At 34.2% G+C, this 22,847-nt stretch overlaps 1 protein-coding gene across 1 annotated transcript in view; it reads left to right on the forward strand.

Annotated features, from left to right (window-relative positions):
• Window positions 1–22,847, forward strand: part of LOC145263078 (coiled-coil domain-containing protein 148-like) — a 415,858-nt gene that overhangs the window by 36,957 nt on the left and 356,054 nt on the right. Inside the window, exon 4 of the mRNA XM_080119947.1 lies at window positions 20,285–20,460. Within this exon, the coding sequence (XP_079976073.1) occupies window positions 20,285–20,460 (176 nt within the window). The remainder of the gene's footprint in view (window positions 1–20,284; window positions 20,461–22,847) is intronic.

Genomic DNA, 22,847 nt, shown 5'->3' on the forward strand with positions numbered 1-22,847 from the left:
CAATAGTCTTAGTATAGCAGGTGTGACCAAACCAAACTTCACATCGACCCTGGCAACGCTGGGTATCCGTGCTAATATCATATATACTTATAATATATATATATATATATATATATATATATATATATATATATGAATGGAAATGTATAAAAAAGAATACGAAAAGTATAAAAGCTTATAACTTTTCTTTATTCGTTTTCAATTGGTGACGTGCAAGAATACAAAATAATATTATGAAAAAAAAAATAAAAAACTTTTTTTATAAGTACATAATTTCGACCGATCCTTCAGTCTTCATCGGTGTACCTATTTACTATGCCTCCCCACGGGACAGAGTTAGACACCAGGGTCGTTTTTTAACGTGGAGAAAAGGTACAAAAATAAAAAATTGTCTCAGTCGTGAAGGATTTCTCCTCCACCGAAAGAGAACAAGAAATATAAGTCCAGCATCTGAAGAACAGATACTACACTTTGATCTTGTCCCGAAGGCTTCATCGGTGTAGTGAAAGTATGAGCATGCACGGGGAAAAGGGGAATGGAAAAGGAAGAAAGGTAGAGGAGGAGGAAGAGAAGAAGAAGGAGGAGGAGGAGGAGGAGAAGGAGAAGGAGGTATAGCCAATGAGAAGGTGCCACGTCAGTCTTAAATATATACACATATAAGTACACACATACACACATGCACACAGTACATATACACATACAAACGAAAAATTAAAAATTAAACAGTAAATAAAAATGAGAAACGCGTCTTTAACTGTCCAATCCTTTGAATTCTAACGATATTATTTATTCTAAGAGAGAATAAGAATTCAAAGGATATAAGATGTTATGAGGAGAAACGCTATGATGCTCATTTGTAATTTAACGGCTATTTCTTGTTCGAAAAAGAACGAAAACGTCGTTTCTAAATTCAACCGTTTTAAGACAAAAACGAAACGCTACTTTTTATTAATTCGTATATTAATATGTACATATACATACGTATACAAACAAATACTCACATGTACAAATATATATATATATATATATATATATATATATATATATATATATATATATGCACATATGCATACATAAATGCATGCATATGTGCATATATATATATATACTAACAGACATACATGTACATACATAAATGCTTACGCATACATTTACACGTAGAGACAGCTGTACATATATACACAAGTTTACATAAGCGAATGTAGGGAGAGAGAGAGGAAGAGGAGAAGAGAGTGACGGGAAAAGAAGTATAGGTGTGCGAGAAATACATACACACATATATATATATACATATACGGTAATATGAAGAAAATTAACACTTAAAGAAAATGTGTTTTGAAAACATACACACATATATGCGCACACATACACATATATCCACATATACATACATATATAGATACATGATGATTGCAACGTCTTGTCAGACGAGTGCCACTCCCTCAGACACTGAAAGTTCATGAGCTCAAAAAATGACATATAGTCCTGCCAGCGAATTCACATGCTCAAGCAGACATGACACTAAAGACGGTCATTGGTATACATACATATATATACACTCACACACACATATACATGCGTACATACACAATACACAATACGCACACATGCATATACATACACACACATGCAAGCATAAACTAGACGGTCATTGGTATACATACATATAAATGTATACATGCATACATACATACATACATACATACATGTCTATAAGCATACGCTCATATATACCCATGTACATACACAATGCATAATACACAAACATACATATACATACCCACATTCATACATATACATCCACATATACAAATACATACACACATATACTTACACATACATATACGTACACATATGCACATACATATACATACACTTACCTACATATAATTAACACATCCATATATATGCATTAATACACATACACACATACATGCACACATACAAATACATATACATACACACCTGCATACATACACATACATGCATATACACACATACATGCATACAGACATTTATAAATGTATATATGTACACACACAAACATATATACACATATACATACATATTACACGTAGATATAAATACATATAAACTCACATGTACATATATAAATATACACACACATACATATATAAATATACATACGCATATGCATAAATGGATACAAATAATGATGGCAGAATAATTGTTACATGCATCCAGCATTACAGGCGTACACACGTCACAGCTTTTTTTTTTTTATCGCAACAGGACTTTTTTCTTTTTTTTTATAATAGACAAATACCTGAGGGAGTATCTATACAAAGATGATGTTACAGAGTTTTAGCTTTGTACGACAGCTAAATCTCTCTCTCAGTTCAAAATGCTGACATCCAGCAACAAGCAAGAGCAAGATAGCCAGCAACAAGTCAAACTGCAGACCAGCTTAATGCGGGTACTGGTCTCCCGCTTTTTTTTTTTTTTTTAATAAAAAGTTTTGTTGAGAAAGACACTTTTGGAATAGTAACTGACGATGATATAAACAAATTCACACATTTTTCACAAATAAACACAGCGACAGATAGTCAAAATGTAAACTCAGTTCACCGACATAAATTAAAGACGCTTACTTTTTTTTTTTTTTTTAAATAAAAAGTTTTGTTGAGACAGACACTTTTGGAATAGTAACTGACGATGATATAAACAAATTCACACATTTTTTCACAAATAAACTCAGCGACGGATAGTCAAAATGTAAACACAGTCCACCGACATATTTAAGACGCTTACTTTTTTTTTTTTTAAATAAAAAGTTTTGTTGAGACAGACACTTTTGGAATAGTAACTGACGATGATATAAACAAATTCACACATTTTTTCACAAATAAACAGCGACAGATAGTCAAAATGTAAACTCAGTCCACCGATATAAATTAAAGACGCTTACTTTTTTTTTTTTTTTTTTACACATACATATACATATATATACATATACTGACCTGTATATACACTTTCAGGTACGTATATACATGCACTCGCACAACTACATACAAATATGCGTACATAATACGCACACACATACACATGCCATGTGTATGAGAGGATAAAGAAAGAAAACATTAGGGAAAATGTAAAGATTTCGGAAAGAGTTACCCCATCTCACCGTGCATTTTAGTCCTAAGGAAATGTTTATAGAATATCTTTGTAGTTATAAAAATTGTAGTCACTGAGTAGTCCTAGGTTTTTGTTAAGGCCTGTAGTGTGCGTGTTAGTGTTACCCAGTCGTAAAATATGTTTAAATATTTTAATTTACACAAATTTCGTATATATTATCATAGACTCAATTATTTCATATCATATTGTACCCAATATATAGTCACGATTTCACTAATAAGCAACAAATATGACTTAAGTGCCATCAGCTAGAATTGAACCGAAACCAAAACATAACAAAGCAAAGTTTCATGATTAAAACTATGTCTATAAGTTAAATAAAAACTGAAGTTTATTTGTATTCAATATGGTTGGATTGTGGAAAGGAGTTTGAATTTTATTAAATACAAGATGTTTCCATGACAACACAAATTTGGATAAACAAGATACAAGAAAGGGAGGTATACATATAAAATATACATATAAAATATATTATATATACAAGACACTTCACTATCTGATTAAGGTGATTTTTGTAGACTCTCCCTCCATAACTTATCACAAGGCAATTTATAACCCTATTATATAAGAATATTTTATATCGCTCCAGACAAGGTATGAAGCCACTTGATGTAAGTTGATAAAATATGAGATGCATTACATAAGTTTCCAGACTTTTTTTGTACAGTGATTAAAAATTATTGTAAACTCTTGAAAATCCAGTATGTTATTGCTATACTTCTTATGAAATGACTGACCAATTTTTATGATTTCAGGTTCAAATGAACAGCTACAGCAGGAATTGGAATACAACCTACTAAAGCCTGATTGTCACAGCTGGTGAATTTCCAAAATGCAATCTGGACGTGAGGACACTTCAGAAGAACGATACGCAATAAAATTCTATTTTAAACTTAGAAAAAAATGCCACAGAAAACGTATGGAATGCTTCAGATTGCTTCTGAACCCCATAGAATGAATCAAGCATCAGTTTTTGAGTGAGATAAGAGATTCAAGAAAGGCAGATAGTCTATGAAGAATGATGAAAGATGTGGAAGAAATAAGGAAGTCAGAACACCAGAGTTGATTGGCCAAATAAAGAATTTCATGGATAAGAACCATCATGTGCCTATAGAGACAATAAGTTCACAGTTTAATGTCAGTGTGGGAACTGTGCACGTAATTATTCGTGAGGAACTAAAGACGTGAAAGATTCTTGAATTCAAGTGAGACGATTACAGCGGAGAAGTGCTAACGACAAATTGATGAAATGCACCAGAAGCTCCAACGTATGTGCCCGAGTTTGGTCAATATGAAGGGACCAATTCTCCTTCATGACCACACTCGCCCGCATGTTGCTCCAATGACTCTGCAGAAGCTGAACAAATTGGGCTACGAGACTCTGCCTCATCCCCCATATTCACCAGACCTCTCGCCCGCCGATTATTACCATTATCACTTTTTCAAACACCTCAACAACTTCCTGCACAAAAAATGCTTCAAAAGCAGAGATGATGCCGAATCGGCCTTCAATCACTTCATCGCTTCCAGAACTCCGGATTTCTATGCTAATGGGATGAATAAACTTGTTTTTTGTTGGTAAAAAATGTGTTGATACTAATGGTTCTTCTTTTGATTAATACAGTTTATTATGAAATAAGTTGAACGTCAAAAAATGACCTAATATTGTAAAAATATAATTACATGCGCTAGAAGATAAAACTGCTGACTATCAACTAAATGGTTGTAAGATTGGTTCCTGGCTCAGGATAGGTGCTAGTATAACTGCCGAATCGGCCTTCAATGACTTCATCGCTCCCAGAACTCCGGATTTCTATGCTAATCGGATAAATAAGCTTGTTTCTCGTTGGCAAAAATGTGTCTATTCCAGTGGTTCTTATTTCGATTAATGAAGCTTAGTATGAAAGGAGTTATGATCTTTTGAAGTTAAACGTCAAAAACGACATTATTTTTGCACCAAACATAAAAAAAAAAAGATACTCGAGCTCAGATCGAAACCAAAACCTAAAGGCAGCGTAACAAGTATAATAATCATTAGATGAGCGTGACACGATCTTTAAAAAGTGTTTTCAAACCTACTTATTCTCATCGTAAGTAATCTATGTGAAACAATTAGCAAATTGGTAAAAATTTGATGGCGCTCACGTACCAGTTTTTCAATTTTGATCATTTAGCAGCCTGTTTTTCCGAATGAAAACGGATTAACAAGTTTTCTATATGTCTGAATATCCTATATACCAAATTTCAAATCTGCATATCAAAAATTCATATAAAAAATTCATATAAAAATATAGGTTGAGAAGTGTCTTCACACACATTCTCATTATATATATATACATATATATATATATATATATATATATATATATGTGTGTGTGTGTGTGTGTGTGTGTGTGTGTGTGTGTGTGTGTGTAGTGATTCTTTTCTTTTAAATTTTCGATGCATTTTCGAAACTCTTTTTGTTTTCTTTTTTCTATTTTTTTGGCATATCTATTTTTAAAACGTTTTTTTATTTCTTTAAATTTTGCGAGAAGTCTCAAATCCGTTTGTGTTCATCTTAGTTTAGCTAAACAATGTTAAGGAAGGAAATCAAAAAAAGAAAGCCAAACGAAATCCGCGCTTCCACATCATCAAACTTTGATTGTTTTAGTTTAGTGGCTTCGATCTGGTTACTGACGCGTACAACTTGCTTAAAGAAATCAATAACACACTGAAATGTTATGGCTAATCGATAATTCAAAATAGCTAAAAAAACAGAAAAAAGAGATCCCTGTTAGTTTTTTGATGTGTACAAAAAATTAGCAAAATAGTCACGGTTGGCGAAACCTTACTAGGAGGGTTGTGTTGTATAGTATCCTTGGATATGCGGATAAGATATTTATAAACTCTAATAGTAATCATTTACTAATGCTAATACTTATCTATATAATACTAGCTGGATGCCCGGTGTTGCCCGGTCGTGCAATACGCTTAAACATGATATTTTAATTCATGCAGATTGCGTATGTATTATTATAGGATCAATCCTCTGTTGATTATTATATATTACGAGGAATAATTTGCCCGGTTGACTAATTCACAATAAATAAATAATAATGATAATGTCGTTCATCAAATGTATTTGTTTACAATAGCACGTCAGATAATATTTGGGCTGATATTTGACGATGAATGCCTTGGAAAAGTCACTTCTGATTAATGTTTAGTTTTAAAATGTTAGATAATAATATTGTTTATGGAATAAAGTGCAGCAATGAGCTTTAGCTGAGGATGTTTACATAAATTAGGTAGATTAAATAAACAAAATGACCTTGCACATACCGTGGAGAGGTCACATGTCGAGAGACGTGTGCTTGTTAATGATGACGTAACGGACCTGAGATCAAGATCTCGGGAAGTTTAGAGTCAAAGAGTTGGAGTTTGGTAACAGAGGTGAACAGACGTGCTTTAAACCAGGAAGCGAGGCTGTGAAGAATAAGAATGCAGACACGAAATGCAGACTCTTTGTGAAGATCATTTGAGACAATTGAAATAGATTTATATTTTAAAAATTTTTAGTGTTTTCTGTGGTTTCACAAAAGAAGGAAAAACAGAGGTCTGAATTGGATGGTGTTGGTTATTTCATGTTTCATCACAGAGCTCAGCAGTGAAGATAGAAGAACTCTTGGAGAAAGAAAAGTGTTGCGTCTGCACAATAATTAACAAGAACACAAAAGTAAAGGTATACAATAATATATTAGGAAGAAAAGTTATATACATATTTACATGTCTTCAGATATACTTCAGTTGGAGATATTCCGGCAGGTGGCGTGTTGCATGTCTTACTGGAGGCAGCATAAGCGTCTTGCCTATTTGACGGTCGTTGCCGGACTCCCCCAGTATTGGTGATTGATACCTTTATATATCTCATTCACCCGCCTATGTTAATTAGTAGGCGTCTCCACAACAAAAACGTATGAAGCATATATTATTCTTCTTTTAAAAAAGATACCTTTACGTAAATATGAATTATAATATATACCCGTTTGATAACTCTCTGATACAACATGACTCAATTTATACGTCGATGTCATATCTTCCTAGCTAAACAACAATACATACAATTTATACGTTTATAACGGGTGCCGTTATAAAAACAATATCTCTCACCCACAATATAATAAAAATATGCAAAAGAAAAAATGATTTGCGGCGATTTTGAATGGTAACTTTCTTTTATCGTAAATTGAACTCAGGTACAACTGGGTTTGAACAGGGGATCATTCGATCTGTAGTTGAATGCTCTACCACTATATATAAATACTATATCTCGAGATGAAAATACTTCTTGTTTTTTTAAGAAGAAATGATTTGCTGAGTTTTTCTTATTTCCTCTGGCCGGTGTAACGTAAAATATTCTCCTATAAAAATTATTTATTTTTATATATAAGAAAGACTATTTTTAGGATCGGATTTTTTCGATTTTCGATACTCATTAGACGAATTTCTGTACAAAACATAACTAAGAACAATGCCAGACGTATAAATTAGCTTTGTGTGAAATTTGCAAAAGATAGGCTCAGCCGTTTCGGAACCTATAAGGAAGGAATTCACACACACAAATGACTTTTATATAATAGTAGAGATTCTGCTTGTTCCTTCCTTAGTTAGTGCGTATGGTACACTTTGAAAAAAGGTCAAATACAATTTTTGAAAGTCAAACTACTTCTACTAGAGTAGTGTATGCTGGTTATGTATGTACTTTTATGCATACAACTAAACTTATCAGAAATCTTGTAATTGTATTATTTTTGCGATTGCTTACACCCCTCATCAGACCATTATGCTCGTGATGTGGCATTCTTTTGCTTCAAGACATCCTAAAAGTTAGGCATCAATGTAAATATTGTGTCCATTTCGGTTGCAACGTATGGAAGGATGGGTACAAATGATGTCTTAGTAACATCAAATTTCAGTTGATCCTGGAGGTCACTCATTGTTGCTGTGAAGCTAGGAAATGATACATCCTCGTTACATACGTACTTTTGCCTGGACATGCCCCCCCCCCCCTAAAATAATCATCAATAATACTGTGTTCTCCTCTATCATTATAAGGTGTTGTTGAAAATGATTCTGGTATATCACTGCTCTCTTTGATCAGGTGAGAATTCCCAATAACCAGACAGGGCAGCACAACAGCAAACTTTCTCATTTCTGGTTGGTCTGTGCAGGTTGTCATGTGAATGTCCTCAAAATGATTACCTCATCATTAAAAATATTTTTTAATTAATTTATAGTGGTGCAATAATATCATTAACATTATTTCATTCAAATTTTCAAATGTTCAGATCAAACAGCAATGGAATGTTACCGCGTTAAATAACATTGGGCAGTGATTCAAATTAAAATTACTTTCCATCAAAGGACACTGTAAACTTGAACACTGATCACTTACTAAAACAAAAAAACAAAGAAAAAAACAAACAAAAAACAAACAAATAATATAGAATATACTTGGTATTTTCATGAACACTCAGTAGCAAAACTCTCAGGGCAATAGCGGGACTAGTCATGTCATGACATATATAGTACACCTATGTACATTACACGGAACATAGGTTCGAAATGTGTTGAAATTAGTTTATTGCAAATATTTCAAAAACCATTGGTTTTAGGGCATCATAATGTATTATTCACCCCCACATCTCATAATTCCGGAAATTTTGAGTAGTCACATGACCACCTACGCCCGATTCATACGATACAGAGATACAATGCTGGTGAGTGTTCATATTTCGCTAAAAGGGGCGTGGCCATTTCGCCAATTTCGCCGTCAGTGGCAGATGTGTCACTAAGCAAACAGTAATCAGTAACCTTCAATTAATAGATTTCTGATAAGTTTAGCTGTACACATAAAAGTGCATACATATCCAGGATATGAGCTACTAGAGTATTAAAAAAAAAGGCCAAATTCAGTAAACTGGCCTTAAAATGGCCAATCTGGCAATGCTGGATAAGAATATGAGAGTGACCTCCCTTTGATGTAGCCTCGTTCTTAAATATTATTATAATAATATCTGATCATTGTTGTAATGATGTGAGAAAGAAGTGTAGAGGGGGACAGGATGGTCTGCTTGTGTGATAGATGATCCCGTCCCCATGTGTATGGTGAATATATTGGATGGTAGAAGGATTGAAAAACAAAAGATCGCACAATTAGACGAAAACATACCGGTATATATCAGCGAAAGAATGAAGATTTATTTACATGAGAAATAGTAAGAATATAGATAGAAAGAATGAGAGTTCGTTGAGAATAAGAGTTTGTTACTTTCGATGGTAGCTGTGAGAGGCTGACGGATAGTAAGGAGAGCTGTTGAGTGGCCGATGCCCTCATCAGGAGCGACTCTTCATTACATGTTGACTGCTCAAGAGTTCAGTGAAAAAGAGACAGAAAAATCAGAAACAGGAAGTCACGTGGCTAGGTCGCTCTCCGGTTATCAGAGTTAAAGGGCGACAATCAAGTCAGCCTGGGAATTTCCATTCCCACAGGAGTCAACAAAACGTCACATAAAAAAGAGAACATTCGAAAGAAACAGGGCAAAAACAAAAGAAGAACATTGTCTGCCAAGAGGTTCCGGAATGAAGGAATAAATTAAACATTGTATCTTGCAACGTGATTTTATTATTTGTATTGAACTATGTAGCACAATATTACTTTCTGCATATTTATTAGTATTTATTAATTTATCTCGTTTGAGTCAGTTCTATATTTAAAATAGATTGGGCAATATTGTTATAGAAATGTTAGTAAACTTATATTTGCTGCATGTTATTGGTTTTTCTGTTCAATAAACCAATATTTTGCGCTATCCAGAAAGATATCAGCTTTATCAAAACACATTTGTCGATTAAATATATTTCTCATTTCATAGAATTTCCACGGGTCTTTAGAAAGATTCTAGGGGTCAAATGGAACGATTGAATTACCAACCAAGAAGTCAGAGATCAGACTAACCAGGACGTGGTATCGTTAGTAATTTGCAAACAATGTTTATGCTAGTTCGGACATACCCTAAGATTGGCCGAAGAGAGAATTGCCAAGCAAGTGCTCAAATGAATCCTGGATAGAAAAAGAAGGAGACCCTATTTTAATAGAAATGTTAATAAACTCATATGTGCTGCGTGTTATTGGATTTTTCTTTTAAAAAAAACTAATTTTTAGCATTATCTAGAAAAATATCAGATTAATCAAAACATATTTGTTGGTTAAATATATTTCATATTCTGTGGAAATTCCACGGGTCTTGCTAGTCATAATATATTTGCAAACCCTACTACTAACTTACCCTGGACAACGCTTTTAAGACACAAATGAAGAGCAACAAACTCAGTACAGAACTCCTCTGTATTTGTACTTACCCATAGTTTATGCAGCACCCATTAGACAAACTGTCTCGCTCAAATTAATCTAATATATAAAAGGCTATATGTCTTTCTGTCTGTCTCCATATTTTCAAACTCTATCTCCTCCGAAACAAAAACTCGCAGAGCAGCGCTAGGAGCTTCAAATCAATAGATTTTCTATGGATCGTTCTTTTATGGGTCTTTAGCTGATTAAAATAGTTTTTAAGGGGTCAAAAATGGGTAAAAATTGTAAAAAAAAAAAAAATCGTTGTCCATTTTGTACATTCATCTTAGTTTATTTTTAATTTTAATTTTTAATCAGTTCATATGCGTGTTACGTTGGTACAGTGGTAACATCACCAGCTATGAATGCTACAGTTTTGGTTTCGATTCTAGCTAATGGCACCCAAATACTTTTTTTTAACTTTTGAAATCACGACTATAATAATATATGCGAAACCGGACAAATGAAAACATTATATTTAAGCCTATTTTACGACCGGGCAAAGCCAGGCGACCCTTACTAGTTAATCATAAAATATTTGTTGGTTCTAATACTACTGATCTATAAAGTTCAGTTTTTTTTGCCGCTCTGACTTTGATATTAAAAGCCTACTTTTTCTGTTCAAAAATTATTAGAACAAACTTCTTAATATACTCAGTCATGGATATGTAAGTGGCTAAATAAAGGTTAACTAATTTGCATATTCTTTGGAAAACGAACGTTCATGAATTAATTATTCATTTTTTATGGTTTCTTATTGGATGAGTGGTTTGATTTAACTATTATGCTCAGTTCTATTTATGCATATTTAGCTGCTAAGAGGTCAAAATTGAAAATAAAATTTGACCTTGGTAGGAGTAAGTCGACTAAATCTGTTACTATTTTGCATGCGCATATATATAGTTATGCTAAAGCACTTAATTTTTAATTTTTTTTTACGTAATTTGCAAAGTTGTCAGAAAAAGTGAATAGCAGTTGAAACAAGGGGAGACTTGTCATTCAGAGTCCAGGGAACACCACATCAGTGAATAATTTCTGATGATGACCTGTATTAGGGTTGAAAGGACAATAGGGGCTGAGGAAGACAGAAATTCAGACAACTGAATGAAAAGTACAGAATGAAAAAGGAAGGGAATTAAAACTGTCCCAAAGGAAATCTATCAAAAATGCTAGCAAAAAGTGCCAAAGTGAAAAGATTTGAAAAGAGAAGCGAACATAAAGACCATATTGGACCATATGAAGTTTTAAATTGGACCATATGAAATTTTAAATTGGACCATATGAAGTATTAAATTGAACCATATGAAATTTCAAATTGGACCATATGAAGTTTTATATTGGACCATATGAAGTTTTAAATTGGACCATATGAAGTTTTAAATTGAACCATATGATGTTTTATATTGGACTATATGAAGTTTTAAATTGGACCATATGAAGTTTTATATTGGACTATATAAAGTTTTAAATTGGACCATATGAAGTTTTATATTGGACAATATGAAGTTTTATATTGGACCATATGAAGTTTTAAATTGGGCCATATGAAGTTTTATATTGGACCATATGAATTTTTATATTGAACCATATGAAGTTTTATATTTGACCATATGAAGTTTTAAATTGGACCATATGAAATTTTAAATTGGACCATATGAAGTTTTAAATTGGACCATATGAAGTTCTATTAAGGATTTAATATGTTTTGACACGCTTTTGGGCTTGACCTTTACTTCTGATCTTAAATGGAACACGTACATCAAATCTGTTGGCAAGGCCGCCGGAAAAATGGTGGGATCCTTCTATCGATCAAGTAGATATCTCACTGCTGATGCAATTCTCTGTCTATATAAGAGCCAGGTATGTCCAAGGATGGAGTACTGTTGCCACATCTGGGCAGGAGCTGCTAGAAAGGACTTATCCTGCCTTGATAGGGTTCAAAATAGACTTCGTAGCTTCATAGGAGATGTCCTTTTCTCTTCCCTGCAACCTCTATCTCACAGAAGAGATGTTGCGAGTTTGTCTCTGTTTTATCGTTATTTTCATAGCAAGTGCTCGACTGAGCGTCAATCTATGGTACCCCTTCACCAAACTTTCACAAGAAACACTCGTCTAGCTGAAAACACTATCAATAATTCCTCCCACTCTTTATCTGTGCCTAAACCTAAACGTAGATTCCATGAACAAAGCTTCTTTCTTAGAACTGCACGCCTGTAGATTTGTCTTCTGTTTTCCTGTTTTCCAGCTGACTGCAATATGGTTGTCTTCAAGTCTAATGTAAACAAGTTCTTGATGAGCCGTTCCACTTAAGTTAACAAATTTACTGAATTTCCATTACTAACGATTACTATATTGTCCAATTGTACAGTCTTAACCCTTATCCTCGAGTAGTCTCTGGGCCTTGATAAGTGGTTATACCTCTGTAAAAAAAATATGAAGTTCAAATTATGTAAATGAAGTACCGAAGTCAGAAGAGCGTACAACGGTTTGAAGTGTAAAAAAGAGACATAATGGAATTGCTTTTTAGTTGGAATTTTTGTGAGGAAAATAAGGCAAGTCAAACAAATTCAAGATGTACATTGGGGGTCAAAAAAGATTGCAGACCTATTTTTTCTCAATTTCTTTATTAATTTTGCTTTATTTTTAATTTTGGACTCTTCCATCATTTGCTGGTTGCCATTCTGGTTCGTTCCATTACTACATTTTACGATAAAAGCCAGAATTTAATAATAGTTTGACATTTTCCACTTTTCAGGTGAGCCAAAAGTTTATGCAGGTAATCTTAATTTATTGATAATGGCTAAAGGAAAGATGTTGACAGATGGGGAGAAGGGTGAAATTGTTACATTTCTTGCTGCAAAGAATTCTACATTGTAAATTTCGAAAATTTTGAAACAAGATCATCGAACTGAAACGTTTCGTCATTGACGGCAAAGATGGAAGAAAAAAGCATAAAAGTGGCAGACCAAAGATGACTTCACCACGAGATATTAGAAAAATCAAGAGGAGTTTGCTAGCAAACCCACATAGCACAAGCAAAGCTATTTTCGACCATGCAGGAGTGTTTGGCATCTCTAAAAGGACCCGAAGTCGGATTTTGAAACAGATAGCCGACCAGAGAACACAGACAAAATGTCCTCTTTTGAGTAATATAAACTGTCAGAAGCGACTAGCATGGCCCACTAAATATTTGAAAACTAATTTTCAAAATGTTCTCTGGACTGACGAGGCCAGAGCAACCCTTGACGGCCCCGACGGTTGGGCCAAGGGATGGCTTCTTAAAGGCAATAGCCCATGCTTGCGATTCAGACGTCAACAGGGAGAAGGAGGAGTGATGATTTGGGCTAGTATTATTGGAAATGAGATTGTTGGTCCTTTTCTTGTCCTTGACTGTGTCAAAATGAATTCTGTGAACTACTGCAAGTTTTTGGAAGCGAATTTATTGGCCTGGTTGAATTCACAAAATAATGCTCTCAACCAGAATCCAAGTATCCAACAAGACAATGCCCCAAGCCATGCTTCTCGGTTCACAAAAGCTTGGCTTTCAGACAAGGGGATCTCTGGTGAACGTCTGATGGACTGGCCACCTCAGAGTCCGGATTTGAATCCGATAAAGAACCTCTGGTCGATTCTGAAGAGGAAGGTTTACGAAAACGGGCATGAATTCCATAGTAAAAAAGACATTTGGGAGATAATCAAGATGGTATCTTCTAAAATCACACCTCAGCAAGTGCATACATTAACATCCCCTGTTGATAGGAGGCTGATTGATTTGATTAAAAATGGAGGAAAGCGAATAAAGGGTTAAATAGTTTCATAAATTCGTATTGTTCTGTTAATTCTTATTTGAGTAATAACTGTTGTTTTCTTGTAATATGTTATCAATATATGGTACTATAATCATGATGAAACAATTGTTCGAATTATATCATGTTTAAACATGGTATTTATTGCGGATAAATGAATGCTTGCAAACTCTTTTGGCTCATATTCCTTCCTGAAATCATTTAAAGATCCATCTCCTCCCAGAATATGATTATTTGGTTTTCGTTTTATGAATTTACTTTATATATTTGCATATCAAACAGCGAGTAACGTAATTATTATATTGGAAAATATTGACGCATAAATTTATCAAATTATAGAATTTGAAAACATTTTTGACCCCCACACTCTATGTATATATATATTGATATATGTACATATGTATATATATATATGTGTATACGTATATGTAGTGAAAGTGAGCGAGGTGAAAGTGAATAAGCAATTTAAGAAAATTCCAAATTGGAAAGCTCCCTGACCAGATGGTGCAAAAAAGCTTTACCGACTCACATGGAAGGATTGCATTTACAATTAAAAGGGTTCTTAACAGATACAATTCCTGAATGGAGCATAAATGGAAAAAACACTGCTCTGCCAGAAGGATATTTCAAAATGTACCGCAGTCCGTCACCTCCTTTCCACTAATGTGGAATCTGCCGACAGGCATTTTAGCAGATGAGATTTACCAATTTTCGAGAACAGCAAAAAATTTTACCGGAGGGAAAAAAAGGAATGTAGACGAGGTAGTAGAAAGACAGAAGATCAATTGCTTATTGATATGACAATACTTCGGGATTGTAAGAGAAGATTCACAAATCTATACATGTCAGGGATAGAGTACTGCAAAGCACATAATCTGGTTCCACATAGCGTAACTAATGGATATATGGAAATATTTGGAATAACAGTTAAAGAGATTTCTTGGAAAGAAATATGAAACAATGGAAAGTGTCATTAACAGAGTAGATCTTGAGGAAGTTCATGTGAAGAGATAACTTTTTCAGCGTGACAGCTTGTCGCCATTGTTGTTTATTTTGAATATGGTATCCTTGTCGTTCATATTACGAAAGGTAAATACGTTTTATAAGTGGAGAAAGAAGGAGTACCGGGTAAACCATTTATTATTTATAGATGATCTAAAGTAAAGAGCGAAGACAAGCTATAATTATGCTTGTGAGAACTGTTCAAATGTTCAGTAATGACATAGGTATGGGATTTGGCATGAATTTAATATGTGGTGCCCTGAAATTGAAAAGGGGAAAATTGTTGAAAGTGAAGGAATAAAGTTTTTGAATGGGAAAATGATAAAAGAGGTTGGAGAAGAAGGATATGCCTACTTAAGAATTGTGGAATTAGATAAAATAAAAGAAGCTGAAATGAAGGAAATAATAAAAAATGAGAAACTACGGTTGGTTCTTAGATCTTGATTGAATGGGGAAAAGAAACTATCTGCAGTAAACATACGAACAGTAGCTATATTTCGATATGGGGTGGGTATTATTCAATCGAAAAAAATGAGCCGAATGGGCAGGAAAACAAGGAAAACGATGGCAATGAATAAGGCTCTTCACCCAAAGAGTAATGTCGATGGGTTATATGAGAAAATAAAAGAGGAAGAACGAGGACTAATACGTGTAGAAATATGTGTAAAAGAAGAAAATAATTAGAAAGTTTACATCTTTAACTGTAAGGAAAAGCTTATAAAGACTGTATCAAAATTTGAAAAATTTCATGAAAGCAAACTAATAAGAAGCAAGGAATTTAAAGCAATAAATAAACCAGAAGGGAAAGATAATTGGATTGATAAAAAAAAAAAATGCATGGTCAATTCAGTAGAGAGTGGACAAGGAAAAAACCTGGTTGTCAAAATGTGACTTGAAGGTTGAGATAGAAGCCGTACGGAAGCAAGTGCTCAGGGCAAATTATGCAAAGTATCACTTTGCTAAAACGGCTGAAAGTCTCCCATATCGACTGTGTGGGCAAAAGGGGAAAATACACAACATCTCGTCATTAGTTGTGAGAATTTAGCTCAAATAGAGTACAAGAGACAGTATGAAAATATCGAGAGAAAAGTCCGCTGAGATATATGCAAGGAAAGAGGGTTGGAATGCAGTGAAAAATGTTCCAGAATGAGTGGTGGAGAGTAACAATGTAAAATTCCAGGTTGTTTTCAAAGAGAATTCTCAGGTCATGGCCTGTGTGAAAGTTCCTAGTGAGCAATGATGATGATGATGATGATGATGATGATTTCGTTTATCAATGTCTCTCTGGAAAGGGATCGGATTCATTCCCACTGGATTTCAAACCGGCTCCAAACCAGGAGCTTCAAAGATCAAGGGTTTTTTCTAAGGATGTTGGTGGTACCTATAATTGCAGAGGTCTGAAGGCCACCTAAAACATCGGGGATTTGTAGTTTTTTTCAATTGTCCTTTCAGACGACTTGATACTACTCCTAGTGTACCAATTACGACCATGATTATTTGTCTTTTAACCCCGTGTATACGTCTTATCTCCAAGGCCAATGGGGGCATAATTGCTCCACTTCTCGTTCTCCTTCTCTCTCACATTCCTGTGCCAGGGTACTGAGAAGTCTACAATCTGCCAGTTTTTTGAGATTTTGTCAATGACGACCAAATCCGGACGATTATGTTCGAATTGCTTGGTCGTTATGACACTTTTTTCCTACCATACCTCTACATTTCTATTCTCACTTAGTCAGTCACATCCTCAAACCATTTTCCAACACACTTCACCCCAACCTTCTTACACACCTCCCAATATATCTGGAGTCCCATGCGATTGTGTCTTTTGCGGTACTCTCCCTGGGCCAGTCCACTACACCCTGCTGCAATGTGCGCAGTTGACTGAGGTTTTATCACAAATCTGGCATTCTATAATAATAATAATAATAATAATAATAATAATAATAATAATAATAATAATAAATAAAAATAATTACAACTAGTGGGACCTGTGGAAATTCCACAGCGGCATCTTTCATATGTAATATATTGCTACTGGGCATTCTGTGGGCGTTTAGCGTGAATGAAGACACCATCATATTATTCTAGGCCTTTTTGTTAAAACTGTATCGCCCCCCCCCTTACTAAAATAATCACTTTGATATATTGCATGGGCTGATAATTTCATTACAAACACACCAATCATTTAACTCACATTTCATCATTTTCATAATTCTTGGATATGTTACTAATTTCGAAAATCATTTTTCATAAATTTGACTCACATTATCGCCCCCCCCACTAAAATAATAACTTTGATATATTATCTGGCCTTATGTTTTTATTACAAACACACCAATCCATTAACTTACATTCGATTATTTTTCATAATTCTTGAATAATTTACTAATTTCGACAATCATTTTTCATAATTTTCACCCACATTATCGTCCCCTTACTAAAATAATAACTTTGTATATTGTCTGAGCTGATTATTTCATTACAAACACACCAATCATTTAACTAATATTTTAGCATTTTTCATAATTCTTGGAAATATTACTAATTTCGGCAATCATTTTTCATAATTTTGACCCACATTATCGCTTCCCTTACTTAAATAATAACTTTGTATATTGTCTGGACTGATTATTTCATTACAAACACATCAATGAATTCCGGGTATTCTCGTGGGATATATGTTCCACCTATCTTATCCAATCCCGGGTAATGCCACGTATTCTGCTAGTATATATCTTCAACCTATCTCATTCGATCCTGGGCGACGCTGAGTATTCTGCTATTATATGTTTTTCACCTATCTTATTCAATCCTGGGCGACGCTGTGTATTCTGCTAGTATATATTTGCACTTATCTCATCCAATCCCGGGACTGACTTCATGTCCGCCACCCCACTGTTAAAAATATACATGAAATAAAGTAATGTTTAAATCGTAAACTCTTTCAGCCATTTCCAGGACTGACTTTATATCCCCCACCCCACTTATAAAAATATACATGAAATAAAGTAATGTTTAAATCGTACACTGTTTCAGCCATTTCCGGGACTGACTTATTTTCCCCCACCCTACTGGTAAAAATATACATTAAATTAAGTAATGTCTAAAACGTAAATGGTTGCAACCATTTCCGGGACTGACTTAATATTCGCCACCCACTGTTAAAAATATACATGAAATAAAGTAATCAGAGTCAGCATTCCAGTGACTTTAATCCCCCCTCCTTAAGAAGGGTTTTTGCAATTATGAGGACATTACGGACGAAAATATGAACTCAGGATTATTTGATATATTTACATGATTTTTGGAATGTTACAAATAAGCTCCTAGTGTGCACTGATCCATTTATCTGATTTTTTTTAAATCAGCTGTACGTCCATGTGATTTTTGAAATATGAAGTCTTATGTCAATGTAGTACATCATAAATATATTATATGAATTTTTTAACAAAAGATAATGACGTCATCACCGGAGATAAACACGTAACATCCCCCTACTCGAAAAGAAGGAGGAAATTATGTCTGGGATCTCATTAAACACTCACCAAATCCATCAACTCACTTTTAGTATAATCTATATGTTAATACGATGGCGTGTGTGTTCTTAAATCTCAACCAATGAAATTTTCCGGAAAGCGTGACACATAAAAGAACATACACACTATCGTATTAATATATAAATCTGCACGGAATTTCGAATAGAACCCTTTATTTTAGCAATGAGGAGAGTATGCTCTCATTCCGTCAGTCAAGACAGGATAAAAGTACAAAGTAATTTGCAATTGTATTTTGAGTATCGTCCGCACTGAGGATTGAACCTTCAACCCCCAGAAGAGTGTAACTTTACAACTACATTTAATGTTACATGAAAAGGAGACGTCCCTTTTCATGTAAGTAAAAAAAGAGAACTAGTTAAATGAAAATGATATCAGATAAAACGAGAATCGAACCCCGTAGATAAGTTTTAAAGAACAATAGGTTTTAAATGGAATGTTCAGTAAAATTGTTAATTCTTTTAAAATATTTTATGAATAAAATTTGGCTGGAAAATTTATTCACTTTCTTCGAAAGAATGCATAATAAAAATATCGGTTAGAGAATTAACAAGTAGGTTAAATTCCTTTGTAAAACAAAGAGAATGGGAAATTTCCTGGTCGTCAGAAATGATTTCAAAACGTGCAAATCGGGCATGTTTGAAACACGTGAGTTGTGGTCACGGTGCCAGACATACGTGTGACGTCATGGCAGAAATGATTTCTCAATATAGGAAAGAGTTCGAAGAGTTAACGAAGAGAATCAGATTCAGATCAGAGAATCAGAGAAGCAGAGAGGATCAGACCGATTCTCAGTTAGAGTCAGGAGATCCTCTTGGAAGCGGGAACCTTAGAAGGAACCATGTAACGATTTTGAATTCCTGAAGTACAGAATCATTTCCGACCGGTCGAAGAATAAAGTATCATCATGTTTTTTTATAACTGCCGTCTTTCTGTATTCATCATTCCAACGAGAAAAGGTAATGTGTTATATTATATATGTCTTCAACATGTACCTGCTGTCACTCTGTCTCCTCTCTAAATGAACATTTAAAAATGTGTGTTGTCATCTACAAGGAACATTTAATAATATATGAGAAGGCCGTCACGTAAATAATATGTATCGCCTCTAAAACGGATATCATAACATTAACAAAGTACTGTATCCACTACGCCAGTTCGACAGAAAGATTTTTGAGTTCGACAGAAAGATTTTCGAGTTCGACAAGACACAATTGAAGAAGATCGGAGGTTGCATCGGCCGAAACGTTATGAAAATAACACTCAAAAAGAAAACAATAGTACGAAGAATGCAAATAATTTTTTTACTGAAATGTCTATGTAGGCATAAATTAATAATATTAATAAATAAACATGCAACTATTTAATTTTTACAGTGAGGATCTCAAAATTTGGCTCCAGGAAAATGTAACTCAAACGTGCAACATTAAAAATTGCAAACTGCAGAATAAAGCCAGGGAGATTCTGCAGACGGTGAAATCGGTGTCGTGGCAGCAAGAAGAACTTATGGGAAAACTGAGCAATGAACGAACGAAACTTGAAGAGGAAATTCGTGAGTGACTCTTTTTTTTTATTTAATTATTGGAATTCTTTGAGATAAATAATTTGTATATTTTGTCAGAAATTTTTCTTGACTTACTTATTGGTAACACTTTTTTTGTTCATAGAAAAGAACAATCTTTTGTAGCGGAACAGCTTTCAGTTTTTTGGACGAAGGCAATTAAAAACAAACAAATTATTGCACTCAAAAACAAATTATTTTCAATCATAATTATAAATACAATAAACGGTAATACTTATGTTAGTTTGAAGTTTGACAGTTTCCAAAACGATTGTCCTGAAGAATTTTCTTTTTTTTTTTTGTTGAATAAAATTAGGCGAGAAATGTTTTAATTCTGTTCAGTTTTATTTGAGCTATTCTCGTCCTTTTGGTAAATTCTTTTTTAAGCACCTCTGTCCAAAGTTCTTTTTTTTAGTGTTTATATATAACCTCTCCTCAAATAATAGTGGGTAATTTGCATAAAGTCACTCATGCAAAGTGCATAAAAACGATTGTCCTTTTTTTTTGTTGAATAAAATTAGGTAACAGAGGCGAGAAATGTTTTCATTCTTTTCAGTTAATCTATATTTGAGCTATTCTTGTCCTTTTGGTAAATTCTTTTTTTAAGCACCTCTGTTCAAGGTTCTTTTTTTTAGTGTTTATATATAAGCTCTCCTCAAATAATAGTGGGTAATTTGCATGACGTCATTCATGCAAATTTGCATAAAAAGTTTTGTTAAGAATATTTCCAACAATTTATTTATTTATTTATTTGCGGACTGTTATCCCCATCTTTATAGTTATTGTTTCACGACGTTTCATCCAACTATTCCGAGGATACAGTTGAGAGATTCAGCATTCTTATCCCGTCGCGGTTAACCACTTGGTGAAGGCCAGAGGAATACTTGGCTGAAACGTCATAAAACAACATACTATAAAAATGAGAATAATAGTCCGCAAAAAAATAATTAAATGATTCTTTTTTTTTTTTAACAAGGTGATCGCCTCTTATCAAGGCCCGGAAGCCACTCAAGGATAAGGGTTATTGCATGTACAATACGTTAGTGTGGGAGTTTAATAAAAATCTCTACTTTCTTTTGCCTTTGATCTTTGCCCGTTTCTCTTTAATTTATACTGTAGTGCCATTCCTGGCTACATACAGTGTTTTTTGTTTGTTGCGTTTTAGAGATAAGGCGTCTTTGGGAAGTGCCAAGAACAGCGCTAAAAATTAATAAATATTAAATTGTCGAATGAAAAGATGAACAGACACGAAAATGGGTCACCAGTTAGTAAGTGCAAACACAACAACGGGATTTTAGGAATTAACGTGTGACAAAATATCAGTTGATTAGATGTTTTAGGCTACGTGTAGTGATGACGTAATTACAAACAGAGATAGGCTTTTTATACACTGTCATGAGAGGATATTTAAGATATTCCAATGTCTTATAATAATATTAAAAATGTATAATTATTACTATTAAAAATATTATATTATTATAGAATACAAAAAGGTTCTTTCGAGAGAGATTTCTGGACGTTCTAAGATATGTAATATTAAAGCGTTCTATTTTGAGCGATTCTAGAATGCTCCATCTACCAAACCCATACAAGAACACGGTTTACGTAAACTTCAGTTATGGAGTTACTAATTTTGCAGCTAAGGCGCTAACTACTGCTAACTCCGACAAAATTCCTAGAATAATTCTCCAGCCGAAAGGAACCTACTTAAAAAAATCAATTACCTGCATCCCTCTAAGAAAAACTGGAGATTTGGTGAATGTAAAGACTCCTGTCTTTCTCTCTGGCCAAAGAAATATTATTTCGATATTCACTTTTACTTGATCTTTCTTCAAAATAAACGCGTAGAGTATGCAAGTTAGTAGAATTTAAGGAGAGAGTCGACAGCTGTCGAACAAATGAGTGACATATCTGAGTCGCACTACACCACACCTCCACCGCCGACCGAAACCCTTGCCGACCGCATTCGTTTAGTCACTGACATCAGGTTGATAATTATAAATAAAGTTGTATTGTTCATGTTTAAACTGCTCGCTTGTTGAGATTTTAAAAACCAGACAGAGTGTTATAAGTTCGCACGCATTTTAGAAAAGTGCAACCAGCGATTATACATACGTCCTACAACCCAGCATGGAATAAACAACAAAACAACGAAAGATTCGTCTGTTGAAAGTTGGCGGTGTTAGGGTAGGAAAAAGAAGTAGAAAGTTCTTTGGCAGTTACATGTCAGGCAACAGTTATCTTCAAGTGAAAACTGTCTGTTCTGAAACAAACAGAAACACGAGAGAGAGAGAGAGAGAGAGAGAGAGGGAGAGAGAGAGGGAGGGAGAGAGAGAGATAGATAGATAGAGAGAGAGAGAGAGAGAGAGAGAGAGAGA

This window comes from Euprymna scolopes, chromosome 38 (genome assembly GCF_053919585.1).
Source record: "Euprymna scolopes isolate OS-2025 chromosome 38, ASM5391958v1, whole genome shotgun sequence".
Classification (NCBI taxonomy): Eukaryota; Metazoa; Mollusca; class Cephalopoda; order Sepiida; family Sepiolidae; genus Euprymna; species Euprymna scolopes.